General features: G+C 58.7%; 1 protein-coding gene across 2 annotated transcripts in view; it reads left to right on the plus strand.

Annotated features, from left to right (window-relative positions):
- SHANK2 (SH3 and multiple ankyrin repeat domains 2) overlaps positions 1-16,509 on the plus strand; it is a 518,956-nt gene that overhangs the window by 217,198 nt on the left and 285,249 nt on the right. The window contains exon 1 of one of the 2 annotated variants that reach the window (XM_069471700.1): positions 13,555-13,591. The exons of the other annotated variant lie outside the window; for it this stretch is intronic. Within the exon in view, the coding sequence (XP_069327801.1) occupies positions 13,555-13,591 (37 nt within the window). Of the gene's footprint in view, positions 1-13,554; positions 13,592-16,509 lie in introns of those variants that run through there. 2 annotated transcript variants of the gene reach the window in all.

The following is a 16,509-nucleotide window of genomic DNA, read 5'->3' on the forward strand; positions in this document are numbered from 1 at the left end:
TGCCAGCGCCCCTGGAATCCCGCCAGTCAGCCCCATGGACACTCTGTTCCTCCCAGGGGCTCCTTCCGGACGCGTGTGCTCCTCAGAGCTGACAGGCGCCTTGGATTTTGCAGCCCGAGGACCTTCAGCGGGCGTTCCACTCCTTTTTGACATGTGGGAAACTGAGGCTCCAGGGATATGGGACTCACCATCTAGAGGGGCCCCCACCCAACTCCTTCCCCGTCCAGCGGTCAGGACATCTCCGGTTTGACATCGCAGTGGTGGCCAGAGCGAGGCTAGCGCTGCCCTGGGCAGCTGTGAGGACCAGACTGGGGCTGGTGTCGAGTGAGGACCCCGGGGCTTCAGTCCAAGCCCCTCACTCCGTTCACGGCGATTGCTTGCGCTGTCACCTGCGTGGAGGAAGCCGCGGGTCCCGCTCCCCCTCTGCCTTCACTTCCACGGCAGCATGGCTGCCGCCAGCCCAGCCTGCCTGGCTTGCTGTTCCCTCCTCCCTGCACCCCTGCCCGGCGGGGTTTGCTTCTCCCTAGGTTTGGGGTTTTCCCGATGCAGGTGGGGTGCCCGGCTCACCGTGCTGCCAGCTCGGCCCCGGAAGGAATCTATCTGAAGGTTAAATCAGTCACTGAGCCTTAATTAGTTCCCAAAATACAAATCTGCTTTTGGAGCCGCTAACTAGGTGATGAACCGGGATGGAGAAGCAGCCTCTCCCTGCATGGTACGAGCGCTGCGTTTCCCGGGCTGCCGGGCGCCATCCTAAGTTTCATCAACTGACACATTGATCTAAGGAGTGCGGGCCCCCCCTTCGCCCTGCCCTCGCCACTCGCCTCCTGGAGGTGCTCAAAACCCGCACAAGGTGGTTTCCGGTGTTGATAAAACCTCCATGGCTGGGGTTCTTTCGTGAGGGGCTGTTAGGATGTCCTTGGTCCGGGAGCCTGGGGCCCAGCGAGGCTGCCCCTCCTGTCCACGCAGGGCTTCAAGGCACAGCCAGGCCTCCTCTGCCTTGGCGTGGTCACCGTCGCTGTAGGACTGCACTCTGCCTCCAGCTGGGGGGAGGCCACTCTAAGCCAAGTCACCAAATAACACCCAAGACACCTTCAAACTCATTGTCTCCAGTTCTAGAGCACATTTTTTGTGCCATTGTTCTCACTTGTGTTTAGGATGAGAGCCCTTTGAAGGAGCCCGTTCGCCAGCCCCTCCTCTATTTCATGTGTGCGTCATGTTCTGATGGTAAAGTCATGTTCTGATGGTAAATGTACGTGTGAGCCCGTGACTTCCACCGTCCCGTAATGACGGAGTAGCTCATATCAGACTAACCCTCCTGCTAGGAACAGACACAAACTATGGACAGAATATATGTGAATACCAACAAGAGCTGCTTGTAGGCTTTGGCAGGCAACCAAAAGCGCAGAACTGGAGGTGCAGGGAACCTTGACAGACACAGAGCTCCCCCCACTCCCAGGGTTTTCCTCACTGGGCTGAGGATTCAGAGGCTGGAGGTTGGAGTCAGAGCTGCCTGGGTGGCTGGAGTCAGGAATCCCGGAAAAGAGGAGAGCCCCAAAGCTTGCACATAAATTCCTCCCACATTCTTGACCCACTTCTGACCTGGCATGTGCACGGTGGGCGTCCCTGGGGCCCAGTGGGAAACAGCAGCTTAAAGCCAAGGAGCCACGAGGAGATTTCAGTGGTTTCACCACAGATGAGACAGAGTTAGCGTTGAGTCTTGCCACGTTAGAGGAGCTTGGTGAACACATCGGGCTTCCTGATGGAGCCCTGGAAGGGCCCTAGGAGTCAGGACCTCATCCAGGACCAGACGACAGAGACGCCCCCAACAAAGCCCAAAGTCACGCCTTTGCAGGAGGACGTGTTGCTGTGATAGTTACACTCCTGCTAGCAAAGCAAGACACACTTCAGAGGAAGATAACAGAACCCAGCGTCTCTACGGCATGACAATCACGATGTCCAGTATGAAATCAGAAATTACTGGATATGAAAAGGAGGAGGAAGTGTGGCACGTAACCAGAGAAACCCATAGCTGATGGAAGCAGCGTCACAGACGACCCAGATGTTGAAATGGGCAGACACGGAGTTACGATAACTAAACACGTGTTTATAATTCCCCACTTTGTGTAGAGTCTCGTGTTGTATCCCCAGCACAGAAAAGTATATGACGACCTCTCCCCTGCCCCAGGCTTTCCAGAAGGCCCCGGTTCCCAGAGGCAGTGTTCATGCATGGTGGGAAGAGTTCTAGAAACTCTTCACATAGTGAGTTCCTATAGTGAGGCAAACACAGAGAAAGTTCAGGGTGGAAGGTGGGAAAGTGCCTTCCGTGTATTTATTCATTTGTTGGATGAAGATATCGGACATCTTCGAGAGGGGCTGGGCTTGGCACTGGTGAGGAAGTGGTGACTAAGACAGACTCAGCTCCATTCTCAGCTTGCAGACGTTTTACTGGGAGGAGAAAGACCACATGAGCAAACTCAAAAATGACATGGCTTCAAGGGCAATGAAGGAGAAATAACGAGGGGATAAGATAGAGAGTAAGGTCACCTCCTCAGACAGGATGGCCCAGGACAGCTCCCTGAGGAGGTGGCCTGAAAAGCGAGGGCTTAGGGGCTGGAGTTAGACGTGGCTGGCCACGGGCAGGGGCACAGAGGAGTTCCCAGGGGGAGGCACAGCGGGGACAGAGGCCTGGAGGCGTGTCCAGGTCATGGAGGCGGAGCTGGCAGGGGCCTGTGTGCGTGAGGGGCAGGTGGAGGCGCAGGGGTAGCTGACAGGATGGCCTCAGTCCCAGGCGGCCTGTGAGGGGACGGTGGCCTGCTCAGCCGTGCCTGGCATCTCCGTCAGTTCATGCCCCTTTAGCAAAAATACCATAGACTGGTGGCTGGAACAACAGAACGTATCGTTCGCGGTTCTGAGGGAAGTCCAAGATCAAGGACTTGACTGGATCTTGATTCGGTGTCTGGGGAGGGCTCTCTTCCTGGCTTGCAGACGGCTGCCTGCTAGCTGCGTCCTCATGAAGAGAGAGAGAGAGAGATCACCTCAAGTCCCTTGTCATAAGGACACCGTTCCCATCACAGGGCCCCACCCTCATGACCTCATCTAAACCTAGTCACCTCCCAAAGGCCTCACCTCCAAACACCACCCCCACCGGGGGTCAGGGCTTCAATCCATGAATTTGGCGGGGCATCAACCTTCAGTCCCCAGGACATGGTCGCTCTGGTCACCCTCCAGTGGTCTTGGGGGCTGCTTTATGTAAGTCACTCTGCACAGTGTGGGGTTGGTGTGTGAGTGTGTCCTGAGTCACCCGGCTGTTGGGCAGCTGCGGTGGGTCCCTGTGTGGTCCTGGCCTCTGTGGTTTGGTGCTAGATGCCAGGCGGTGTCCAGGCGAGGAGCCTGTGCCCAGTGGGCGGTGGTGTGACGGAGGCCAGTGGGGCCCGATGGCATTAGCCACCCTGGTGACTCACGGGGAAGCAGAGGACAGTAGAAGGGTCATAGCCCCCGGGTCGCCCACAGGAAGTCCTTCTCGTCTGCGCCTGACACTCCATGAACACCCGCCGACATTGCCACCGGCCTCTAGAGCCCCGACTCCCTCCAAAGTGGCCGCCTGTGGTGCCCTCTCTGCAGCGTGCAGCCCCAGGCCGGCAGGCAGTGTGCCCGAGGGCCAGTCGGGTGGGATCCACACAACCCTCGCCCCCACCCAGGCGCTCCCTCCGTGCCCGCTGCAGCTGGGTTGAGCCGGCCTGAGAGTCAGGGCTGAGCGGCTTTGCTGCCGAGGTGGGCGCGTTCCCAAGTCTCTCCTGTAAGGTCTGGGGGCCGGGCCCTCCCCTCCCCCAGCCCCCATGGGCAAGAGGGTGGGCTCTCCACTGTCCAGAGCTCGCTCACGGCCCCTGGCACGTGGGCGCCCTACCTTGCGGTTGGAATCCGAGCGCCACTCCTCCCTGAATTTCGGGAGCCCCTCCTCCACCTTGCTGGGCCGGCCTGTGGGGAGGGAAGTTGGCAGGCGGCCCACTCACGTGGGGCTCGAGACAGGAGAGGCCGCTGCACTGCACGGGCTGGGGTGGGCCGGGGGGGCTGCTCCCCCAGCCTGCACCGAGGTCCCAGAGTGAGCACAATCTATCTCTGAATCTTAAAGCCTCCCCTCCCTGGGGTTCTCTAGCCCATGGGACCCTCAGAGACCTCCTGAGACCAGCAGGATGGGGGCTGGCCAGCCCACTCCACAGATGAGGAAACTGAGTCCCAGCATCCCGGCATGAGTCAGAGACTGACTGGGACTCACATCTTGTACAAACCCAGGTTTCATTTTATAACAAGGACCCCATCAGGGTCAGCGTCTGCAGAAAGAGGGCGGCCCAGCCCGGTGATCCGGCTCCTGCCGTGTAGGACTTGGCTTTTCTAATCAGTGCTGTTGGTAATTGGCGTATTCCCCGAAGGTGGCTATCTTTGTAACGCTGAGGTCTGCACGGGAGCCTTCGGGCGTCCTGCCATTTCGGGGGGCGGGGCTGTCCTGGCAGTAACTCTAGGACTCAGGGCTGACACGGAGGGATGGGGCAGGGAAGCCAGCTGTGCCGGGGTCTTCTGCCCGAAGGTGGAGGATGCTCCTCCCCCCACTAAGAGGTCTCCCATCCCGTCCACCAGGCGTTGCCCCCTGGGCGCTCAGAGATGTGCCTGGGTCCTGTCCAGACAGCCCAGCAGAGGAGAGCAGTGGGCCTGGCCCAGTCCTGAGGGTGTGGCCTGAGAACGCAAGCCTGGGGGCTGCTGTGCTGCGCCCAGGAGGGCTTCAGGGAGGGGCACGCCCCGACTGGCCCTGGGAGCTGAGCACAGACCCCTTGAGCAGACAGGGCAGGGAGGGCACCGGTGGCCGTGGACGTGGGTGGCTGTTCCCAGCATGAAGCAACAGGCTGTCGCCTCAGGAGCCACAGGTGGGTGTGGCCTTGACTCCACCAGACTCTGGGACCCACGGGCCTTGGCAGCTGGGCTTCAAGTTCCCAGGACAGGCTGCACCATGTACTAGTCTTTCAAGGTCACCTTGAAGCCCGGGTGGCCGGGGGACAGGCAGGAAGGTCCAGGGTCAGGACTTGTTTCTTAACGAGCTGTGAGGTCCCTTGGACCCATCCCAGAGGTCCCCCGAGTTGATTTTTAGGCAGTGGGCACTCCCCCCCCCCACCAATAGTATGGCCGGCCCAGGCTCCGGGAGCAGCGGTGGCTGTCCTGCTGCTGTCCTCGACCTCGGCCACCTGCTGCCTGCAGTGCTGTTGCCCCGCGTGCGAGAATGAGCCCTGGGGCCTGTGTCAGGCTCCCTCTCTCTGGTTCCACCTGGGCTCCTGCGTTGGCCTCGTTGCCTGTGATCACGGTGACAGCTCCGGAGCTGGCCTTCGTGCAGGACACGCTGTGCCTCCGTCCCGCACCCAGTAGGCACCGAATCCCCAGCGCGGCTCTGGGAAGCGGGCACCTGGCTGTGCTCCGTCAAGTCTGGGTGTCAACACGACAGACGGCAGAGGTGCCGGCCGGGGGCCTCCCGTTTCTGCCATGGTGTCCCCGGAACTGTCACTCAGCTCTGGCTCCTGCACACTCAGCCTGGCCCCCTGGGGTCCTCCATGAGCCCCCAGCCCATTCAGCCCCACATCAGGTCCCCTGGGTTTGCTCCCTGACTGAGCAGCTGATGTCCTCGAGGCTTTGGGTGACTCGTCCCAGCATTTGCACCTCAGTATCCCCCGTGGGAAGTCCCAGTATCCTCAGTCTCTCTGCTCTCGGAAGAGCCGCCCCTTAAGCAATCGCAAACCACTTGTCCCCACCCCTGCCTCGGTGTTCTGGGGCTCTGCAGGGAGCCTGTGGCAGAGGCTAAAGCTGCATGGAGGGAGAGCAGGTTTGGAGTCTCTGATCCTTCTAGAAAGTCCCTTGGAGACCCCCAACCTCTGCGGTCGGCCCCATTTCCACTCTCCAGAGTCCCTCCCCACACGCTGGCCGTGGTCTTGGACCTAAAGCCCGACTCAGGGCCAGAAAACTGGTGCGTGGTGCCTTCCGGAGTTCCTGTCCCAGCTCCTCAGCACCTTGTCCCGCCAGGGGCGTTCCACAGCTCGCTCCTCCGTGCCCCCCGCCCCAATTTTCCACGGGCTCCATGGCTGCTGCAGGAGCAAAGCTTCCCTCAATGACTCCAGCGACGGGAGCATTACACACGCCACAGACACCTACATCTTTGTGCAAAGATAACCCCGCATTATTGCTGAGACGCCTTTTTATATCTCGCGTTATTTATAAAAGCATGATTCATTTAACAATTATTGTGAGATGGAGAAACGTTGCCTACTAATACTTAAATTGCAGTTATCTAAAGCTACGCTGGAGAGAAGCAGGTCTGTTTCAGCTCCGCGGGGGATGGGCAGGGGGAACCCAGCTCTGGCTTGTACCTGCCCAGCACCTGCCACCCCGCGGGAGGCCAGGCCCTCGCTCTCGTGCTCCCTTTCTCAGCACCCATTTTGTTTCTGCAAGATAAAGTGGAGGGTGGGGCTGGTGGGCCACTGAGGCCCTCTGGAGTTTTTTTCCTCCTTTAAGCTCCCCACGGGCCTCCCATCTGACCAGAGTCAGAGCTGAATCGCTTCCCGTGCGTTCGTGTTGAGGTAGAGACAGGCTCTGATCCCCCCTGCTTAGCCACCCTGTCTCTGCCTTCTCCCCCTGAAGTGTGTGGTGAGGCTTCAGCACATGCTTAGGCAGACTTGGGAAACCACCACGGGGGTAGCAGGGCGCCCGCCCCCCGAGGTTTGCCAGTGTTGCTTCCCCCATCCCCACGTCTCATCTTCTCTTCCTCTGACTTGGTTGTCACACACTCAGGTTTCTGGCCAGGGCTTCAGTTGAATGCAAAGCTTTGTGCACGTCCCCCTGGAGGGTGCAGGCCAGCCCCCAGCTGGCCTTTGCTTCTGGAATGTGGAGCTCCTTCCTGGCAGAGGACTCTGGGTTCTGGAGGACCACCCTGTCCCTGTGCAGGTTGGGACCGTGTCTCCAGAGGCCCCGCGGATGTCTGCGGCCTGTTGCCGTCTGGGCTGCCCAGAGAGACCATGGAGGCCTGTGAGGACCCCGCACTCCCAGCAAGCTGTTGTAATAATCAAAGAGTGGGAGATAATCAGCCAGCTTCAGTTGCCGGCGTAGCGGTGGTGGTGGCACTAAGTACTGCGCCCCGTTAGTACCCAGTCCCCAGAGCAGCTCTTTGGGGCGACACCATCGCTGCGCTGGCTTTGTTACTGGAGGTCCAGAGACGTTGTGTGGACAGGTGCCCAGCAGGATCTGAACCCAGAAAACCTACCTGCAGATGCCGTGGGGATGCTTTCAGCATCCTGAGACTGGAGTTCTCCCGTAGAGACGCTGGTGCCTGGCCCTGGGCAGAGGCCTCGGAGGCGCTCTCAGTCAAGGGCCTGGCTGCAAGCAGCAGAGTCCGCTCTGGCTCGTCAGTGCAGGGAGGGCAGGACTCTAAGGTGGGCACGGTGCTCCGAGGGGGCAGCGAGCCGGAGCTGGGAGGTGTGCAGCTAGCCCGGGTGTCCAGCTGGTTCCACACCCACCAGCTCCCTCAGGGTGATCCAGGCCCATGCGTCTGACCGGCTCAGACCCAGGACTCGGACTGCAGGGAACCACAGGTGCAGCGGGACTCTGAGGACACTGGCCTGACCCACGTCTGGTGCACCTGCTCCTGGGGCAAGGGCAGGGCTGGCCTATGGAGCCTGTAGCACAGGCCTCCAGGGGCCCGGGGGCAGCCGGCAGCGTGGCCGTGGTTTAGCACAAGGCCTCTCTTGGCCTCTACTGGGTTGTGCAAGGCCCTGGGCAGCAGCAGGGGTGGGGGCAGGGTCGGAGCAGAGATGTGAGGTGGCTTCTGGCCTCAGGTGACCAGCACCACTGGAGACCAGCCTGGTGTCCCTGGTAAAGTGACCAGAAGCGCGAACTCACCACCTCCTGTCTTCACTGGTTCACTCATCCATTCGTTCAATGTGGAACATTGGGGAGCACCCTGGCTGCAGGATAACGGGGGCAGCTGGGCGTGGAACTCACCCTCAAGGAGCTTGGAGTCTCCTGGCACCAGGAAATGCTTGAGGCTGACTGTTGCCACGAGAGCCCAGAGCTGGGGGGTCTCTCCACTGACAGGGTTGGTCAGGGAGACTTCCCGGAGGAGGCAACACTGGAAAAGATAACGTGAATGCCTTCTGAGCAAGCAAGGGGGGCTTATTTCTTACAGAGATGGGGGCAGGGCGGGGGATGGGAGATTGCCTGGCTCTCCGCTTGCAGATTATTTTTAATTAAACGTATTTATTAGAGCTCACTGACAGCCCCAACGTCCAGGCGCTGTCACAAATGCTGATTTACTTCACCCTGGCAGCCGTCTGGTGGCGCGCACCATTAACATCCCCATTTTTCAGACAAGACAGGGCCACAGAGAGACCACATGACCCTTCCAGGGTCGCAGAGCTGGGATTCGTCCCTGGAAGTTCTCGCTCCAGAGTGTTGCGTGTGCTGAGCCCCTGTCCTCTGCGCTTCAGACACGAGCGTGGGTGGTCCCCACAGCCAGCACTGAGATAAGTTGTGTCACCCCCATTTACAGATGGGGACGCTGAGGGCCAGGGGTGCCCGACCGGCCTGCGTCCGCGGAGGGCGTGAGACGCAAAGCCAGTGCCGACCCCAGCCGGCTGGGCTGCACGTCCCGCTCTCTGCAAACCACACGTGCACTGAAGCCCCAGCGTGCAGGTGGGCTTTTGTCGTTCCCGTCCGCCCGTCTAAGACCCGTCGGCCCCTCCGCATCTCGCCAGGCGTGTTTATAACACCTGGCACGTCCTCCCGCAGGGCCCTCAGAGCGCCCTGAAACGTCCCAACGTGTGAGAGCCTTTTTTTATGCAAGAAGGGAAATCAGTTTCAGCCTGTTGTCAGGCAGTTGTCAAAAGACTCAGCGAATAAAGGACTTAGTGAGCCTGAGAGTCTGAGGGTGCTTCCGTGCACGGGGTGGGTCTGTGGGGCGCTCGCGGGACGGGGTGGCCACAGGACGGGGAGAGGGGCCTTGGACGGACGGACCGGCTTGTGTCTCACCAAGGGGCAGCACGGGGGCTGGGCTGAGGGCAGCCAGGTTGGCGGCTAATGGACCAGGCTGGGAAGCTGGGAGTTTGGGGTGACCCCCTCCTTCCTGTAAAACAGTCTGACTTGAGAGCCTCCCTCTGATCTTTTCTCCTGCGGTTCCACCTGCCCATGGACAAGGAACAGTCCCCGGCTTTGGGGTGGGCAGCTGGGGAGGGCAGGGGTCCGGGTCACCACTAAGCATCTAGATTCTCACTGTCTGCCACCCCCCGGCGCCCGGCGCAGACCCAGAAGTCCTTCTTTGCTGGGCGCTCCCTCTTCCAGAATAAAATCCAGTTGAAATGAACCCATCTGCACTTGTAGGAATGTGGCCAGCACAGGCCTCTGGGGTCCTTTCAGGTCCTCCACGAAGGGCCCGTATGGGACAGAGGGTCTGAGGTGGACGCAGGAAGAGCTCAGCTGCCCTTTGGGCTGACGCAGTCACACCTGTGGGTGAGGCAGGGCTGTCCGACCCCTCAGGACCCCTGGCCTTTCCGGACCACAGGCATCTGGTGCACGGAGCCTTGCAGCTGGTCTCAGGGAGCCCAGGGGGAGATTCCACAGGAACTTGCCCCAAGTCTGAGGCTCCATCAGGGGGTGAATTAAGTGGAGAAAAAGACCTTTGGAAGCTTTCAGGAAAAATGGGTTTTTAAATTTCATTTTCTGTCTTTGTCTTAATTTTTATTTTTAACCACTAGCTCTTAGGTGTCCTAAGTATCCTTGTTTTAGAGACAGAAATGGTGTTAGCTGATTCTTGGTGTTCTGGGGGAGGGGGGGGCTCTGCCCCCAGCCTCTGCCTTTGTGGCCCAGCCCTCCAAGGTCACCTGGGTCAGTCGTGGGCCCGTGGTTCGGAGGGTGAAGAGCCCAGCGTGCGTGCCGGTGGCGCGAGGGTGCGGACCATGAACACGGTGAGCCAGCTCTCCCGGTGGGCCCCAAAGCGTGCAGCTGCAGCTGTGTGATGGCCCAGACCCCAGACGCCTGCATGAATATTTATTCCTGCAGAACTTCTCCCCCACCCAAGCAGGCAGGGCAGGCTGCAGGCTGCAGGCACGCTCATGAAACATGGGTGAAATAAACGCCCGTGTACTGATCGCCGCGTCCTGAGGCGGCGAGGCTTGCTGACCGGATGTTCCCACGGGAGAGTTGGGGCCAGGGCATGGACAGAAGACGCCCTGAAGGGTGCAGATGGCTGTGTGTCCGTTGGAGAGGTGTCTGTGCGTTTAGTGCCCTCGCGTCAGATCGGGAAGTGGTCTGCGTCCACTAAGGAGAGGCAAGGGGAAGGAGTCGTGTGTCTGGGGGCCCCGAGTCAGCATTCCCCTCCAGGGTGGGGTGCCGCTGCCTGGCAGACCTAGAAGTGTGCGGCTGTAGTCCTGTGAGGGCCCAGACCCCAAATGCTCGCTTGAACATTTATTCTGACAGTAGTAGTAGTGAGCCCCCTGTCGCTGGAAGTAGTCAAGGAGAGCGTGCCCACAGGTGGCCAGGAGGGCAGTATCAGGAATGGCCCCACTCCTCTGGCAGGATTTCTGTGGGGTTGACCATGAGACCCCGAGTGGCAGAGCCTGCCCCAGGGCTGGACACACAGTAGGCTTACACATGAGTCTGACCTAGCTGACGCTCCTGATCTTTGTGAGTGGTTTGCTCAGCTTCCTCCAAGTGTGGGTTGGAAGAGTTGTCTGCTTGTTAAAAGAATTGAAAGGAATCCTTCAGCATGGGGGTGTTTCCTGGGGTTCCCCAAATTGTCCACATCCAAAGCCTCGTGGTATCCCCAACCCTGCCCCGTGCAGTCTGAAGAAACCTGGGTTCTTTTCCATCTTGCCGTTGCACCCTGTGGGTCTGCAGAAGGTTCAGGTCCAAAACCCTGATGGGACGTCGGATGCAGGCGTGGGCGCGGGCACAGAGCCTGCCTGTGCTGCAGGCCGGCAAGCCCTGTTCGTGGTGACAGGGCCGAGTCTTAGAAGGGCTCCCTTCTCTTCTCCAGCAGCCACGGCCCCTTGTGTTCCCCGACTCTGCTCCTGCTGTGGGCAGACGCGCCGTGGGGACAGCTGCTCCGTATACAAGGGCAGCAACGGCAGCTGAGGGTTTTCCCATCCAGGCCACGTGTACGTGCCGCTGCGTGGCCCTGTTTGGGGATTTCTGGTTCTTCTCTGCTTTAGGCTGGGCAGGGACCTCTCATCAGTCCTTCACATGTCTGAAGGTGGAGGCCCCAGCAAAGGGAGGAAGGCTGTCTTGTTCCGGCCTTCTCCAGTCAGAAAAGATGTGGGATGGTCACTTGGCCCCCAGGGAAGCAGCTGCTTCCCCATGTCCTCTCCCCAAGGTCACCCGCAGCCTACAGACCTGCCAAAGACAGGGGGTCACCACTGGCCTTCGGCACGAGGACGGGTCCCCGACCTCGCCAACCCAGGATCGTGCAAAGGCAGCAGTACCAGGGCGGTGACTGGCACAGAAGCTTGGCTTGGGAGGAGGCTGTGTGCTTGTGGGAGGGTATCAATCCCCGGTCACTGACGGAGGGAGGGAGCTGGGCGTTGCTGAGCCTCCCGGAGAATTCCCTGAGCTTTGGCGAGTCCTCTGGGCCCACGTGGCCGGGCGCGTAGCTGGCTGGGTCTCCCAGCCTCTGGAGGCTGTCCCTTTACACACTCACCCTGTGGCATCCCTGTCCCAGCCCCGCAGTGTCCCCCAACCAGGCAGGCGGCTGGGCCTCTGGCCAGCACACCGTGGTGAGCTGGATGCCCTCCATGCCTTTAGCACCCCCGGCACGTCCACCCAGAGGACACGTTGTCTACGCCCCTCAAGTGGGACAAAAAGCAGATGTGTCCTTGTTGGTGACACCGTGTGCATCCCAGGAAGGTTCTTCTGGAAGCTCTTCAACCTTCCCCAAAACATCCGAGGAGATACACGCATGAACTGTGTGGGACACGTGGGTGCTGTCTCTTAGTGCCCGTCTCAGGCACGGCCCGACGAGGGTCCGTGAATTGAGGGTGGCTGCAGCAGGGCAGGCTACGAAAGTCCCCAGGGCAGGGTTTCGCCGTGGTGGCCGCTGAGTGGTGGGAGTTTAACGAGGGACGATGTCTAGGTGCTCAGCGGGCAAGGGCACCCACCCAGAGCCCGTGCCCGTCTCTGCTCTCCCTGAGCCGGGAGGCCCGTGGCGAGGTGCCGCCGTCCCGAGCGTGCCGCACAGGAGGGCCCGGGCCAGCTCCTGACGCACGCTCGCGCACACGCTCCCTCGCACGCTGCCATTTTGTTGACACGAGGCGTGTCGACCATATGGAATTCAACTTCCGTGTTCCAGTCGCTTTCTCCTCATCTTGTCTCGTGTTTCTCCCTTTTTTTTTTTTTTTTTTTTTAATTTCGGAAGCAGTTCTCTTAGCAACCAAAAACCGCACACTTAATTACAGCCCCAGCGACAGACGCTGGGAGCAACAGAACCTTGGCCCTGGGGTGTTCCATTTAGCTTCCGAAGACCTTTCTCCTTGTGCAGAAATAACTGTGTCCCACCTGCCGCTGGCGAGCCCCGCCTCTCTGCCTTCGCTTTGCAGATGTGACTGACTCCTGCAGTGTGTCCTCGGGGTGGTCTTTCCGTGTCTCGCCTAGGCTTCTGTGGGGTGGAATTGCTAGAGAAATGTGACCCCGAAGGGAAGGGCGTGTTTTATCAGCTGCCTGGGGAGTCAGCGCCAGCTTTGCCTGGCTCTCGCTTTAATTGTTTTCTTATCTCTTGCTTTAAAAAAAAAAAAGTGGGAGGGGCGGACTCCTGTTTTTTGCAGGGTAATTACCACGTGGGGGAGGGCAGAGGAGTGACTGGTACCGTCTCCGATTCTTTGCAGCGGAAATATGGGTCGTGTTCAGAAACGCCAGCACGCTGGCCGTGTCTGCCGGGGTGCCGTGGGGCTGGCGCGAGGCTTGTCTGGTACTTGGGTGTTTGTTCCCTTTAACTTTCTTGCCACATCTGCTCGCTGACAAACAAACTTGGCTTTTTCTTCTAAAAATTTTTTTTTTAGAAAAATAGAAAAGCACAGCGGGTTATATTTAGCCACAGGCGATGGAGCACCCGGCAGCAGCCCGACTTTCCTCGGATAAGTGGGGCTCCGGCTCACAAATGCCTCCCGGCGTCTCCCGGCCGCCAGCTTGAGGACGCCCGTCCGCGCTCGCCCTCCGCGGTGCCCCTTCCTAGATGCCCTGAGCACAAAAGCGGAGTGGCTCGGCTCACATGACGAGCTCAGGGAGAGGTAGCCGGCTCTGAGCAGCCCCAGTCTACGCACAGTTGGTTCCCAGCTGACAGACAGAATATGGGGTGGGCTTTGTCACCAGCGCGCCGGGTCTGGCGTGCCCAGCTATGCTCGGCAGTGCTCCGAGCCCAGACGCCCGCCACCTCTCCCCGGGTCCCAGCCGCTCTCGCACCGAGGGGCTGGGCCGCGCGCCTCTCCTTCCTCCCATCCGAGAAGGTTATATAATGAGCGGACCGCTGCCAAAGTCAGAGGGAAAATGAAGTCTTTGTTAAATGCCTTCACCAAGAAGGAAGGTAAGGAAGCAGCCGCAGGGCGCCGGGGAGCGGGAATTAGCCGTTTCTTACTGATGCTCGGGGGCAGGGGGGGACGCCAGTGCCTCCTGAAATTACTGGTTGTTAATCCGTGTCATGCAAGGGCATAATTACTTCGGGTTCATGACACGGCTTTGTTGCAGTGGGTCTGGAATATTAACGCGGTCGAAGGTGCCGTTCTGTTGCACGCGGCTGTCAAGCCTCCGGCGCCCGGTGGAATTGCACGTTCCAGGATGCCCGCCCGTGGCGACAAAGCTCGTTAGGAACTAAGTCCTAGGAGGAATAAAGGAAGTTTCGACTCGAGCCTGCCGGTTACCGGAGGGCTGCCAGGCACTTGCTGAGGGAGGTCGGGCACATGGCTGGCTGTGCCGAACGGGGGGACCCCCCCCGGACCACGCTCAGCTCTGCGTGGCTGCCCCTGGGCTGCCGTTTCAGGGAGTGGATGGAGAAGGCGGCGTGGCAGACTTTAAAAGTGCATCCGCTTTTTGTCATACCTTGTGTGATTTTTATTGTGGGGAAAAAATATAGATATAAATAAACACACGTTCAGACAGCTAAGAAAATATCCACCCACTTAAGAGTTTGCAGATTGCCTGAAAGAAGGAAACAGTTGGGTGGAATATTAATCATTTTCAGACAGGAAAAGAGTTATTTTTAACCCTTTTCACAAAAATCATCCTTTCCATGGATGGTTACAGTTAGATTAGTTTTGTCAGAGAGCTCTCGTTTTATGAAACCAGAAGATTGATGAAGATGTGACTTTAAAGGAATTAGGACGGTATTTCCCAGCCTAAGCTCGTCGTAAAATGAACACTAAAGAAATTTCAGTGCTCCAGAAACTAATTTAATATGAATCTTGGTAATTAAGCGAGGTAATTTTCATTAAAATGTTCACCCTAATGTCACCTATGTGATTCCATCTGAGGGAGTCGCTGCTGTTCAGGGTAAAATGTCTTTGAAAATGCCCCAGTTCCCGTCCCCTCTAATCGGTTGAGGGTGTCCCCCACCATATGAGTTCTTCTCCCTCTCCAAGTCCCTGCTCTTCAGACTCTTTGGCATTTATGGACTTAAAAAACAGAGTTTTTGATCTGTGCCTGTTTTCTGACATTATTCACCAAAATTTACCTTCTGGGATTTCAATTTTCATAAGCCATGAACAGCATGAAAATTTCGCCTGGGGGTTACAGTGTTAGGTTAATTCTCTGTCCTGTTGTTTCATAGACTTTTCTTTGCTGCTGTGTTTATCTTGACAAGGGGCAGGACCCTCCCAGGTGTCACTATTTTGCTGTTAATGATATTAATACCTTCCCCAGGCACATGGGTCAGAGAAAGAGAATTGGCTGCGTTGTCAGGGGACAAGGAGGCTCGGCATGAGGCAGTGTCAGTCGTGGGAGGCAGTGTTTCCTTGACCAGGAGCCATGTGGGGTCCCTTCCACGTGGTCAAGGGGAGCCCTGGCCTTGTCTGGGTGCTCCAGGAGGCCGAGGGGCTCTGGGGCTGCCCTCTGCTTGCTGTTTCTGCTTGAGGTTCTGACTGTCACACCGATACGGTCTCCAGCCCGCGGTCTCTGTACATGACAGGTAGCTGCTGTCTGAGACTGGGTCGCCAGCCCTTTGCAAGGTCTTTTAAGCCACCCCACCCCACCCCCACCAGGGCAGGCAGTTCCTGGATCTCCCAGAAGCTCTCGCAGCCAATTGCGTCTTCCAAAGCCTCAATGGTGGACGCTCAGTCATTCCATAAGTTTTTTTTTTTTTTTTTTAGCCTCTGCCCTCTCAAAGGGAGGGAAACTGATGTGGTTTTCTCTCGTGACCAGCAGAACACAAACTCAGGGACCGTCCCCAGGAGGAGGTCTTTCTCAGGGTGACAGCTGTGGACCTGGCCAAGCTCCTCGAGAGGGCGGCCTCTGGCCCTGAGATAGAGGCGTCCGGGGAGGAGGCTGCCAGCCTCTCCCTGCCCGTCGGCGTTCGGGAATTCCTTTGCTTGGAGAAGCTGAGAAGGGATGAAAGTCCCGGCTGAAGAGCCCAGGCGGCTTGGCGGTGTGTCCTCCCAGACAAAAGGCTTCAGAGGAAGCAGAGGAGAGTGCAGTGTACTGCTGCCTAACTGGGGAGGCTGTGACCTCCCTGATGCGTCACTTCCAAATTCTCACCAGCTGTACTGAAGCCCAACTGTGCGAGCCAAACGTGCGTCCCCAGGGAGCCTGTGCCTTTCTGTGCGGCTTCCCAGGCTTGGCCGCCGGCTCTGTTCTCCCGGGCTGCCCTCACTTGGGGAGGTGGGGAAGGTGCGCTGGGCCATGGCTGTCTCCCATGAGCTCTGCCAGCACCACCTCTGTCCCCATGAACTCTTCTAGTGCCACTTGTGTCCTAAATTACTTGTGACATTCTTCTCCTTTGAGGCATTAAGGTCTCTTCCCCAGGTTCACTCCCCCTGGGAGGACGTGGCTTTCTCTTGCCGTACAGCTTCCCATTTGCCAAATGGCAGCCCTGGCCATGAGCAGCGTGAACTTTAGAGCCAGTGCAGCTCCCGCCCCCAGTGTGTAAATTCTGTGGCCAATGGGAAAAGCTGCCTTGGGCATCAAAGAGCTGGCAGGAGCCTGGTGTCTCGGGCAGTCAGTGGCACCTGCCATTGCCCTGCAGCTCGGAGGGCCACGTTCCTGGAGATGCTCTGTCCTGGAAAGGATGGCTGCTGTTTCAGGCTCTGGCCCTCTGAGCAGCCCAGGCTGCTATGGAGTAGCTGCCACCCCTCAGGGCTCCTGGTGGCTGCTGTCCTCGTTCTAAGCCCCTGGGCACATTGAATCAGGACAGCGAGGGCCTTGCGCCAGCTAGAGCTCCATTGGAAGCCAGATAAGATGGGTCCACCTCTGCCCTCTCCCATGACCAGGCTGTCGTGGTTAGGGTTGGGGTGG

This window comes from Eulemur rufifrons, chromosome 6, assembly GCF_041146395.1.
Source record: "Eulemur rufifrons isolate Redbay chromosome 6, OSU_ERuf_1, whole genome shotgun sequence".
Lineage (NCBI taxonomy): Eukaryota > Metazoa > Chordata > Mammalia > Primates > Lemuridae > Eulemur > Eulemur rufifrons.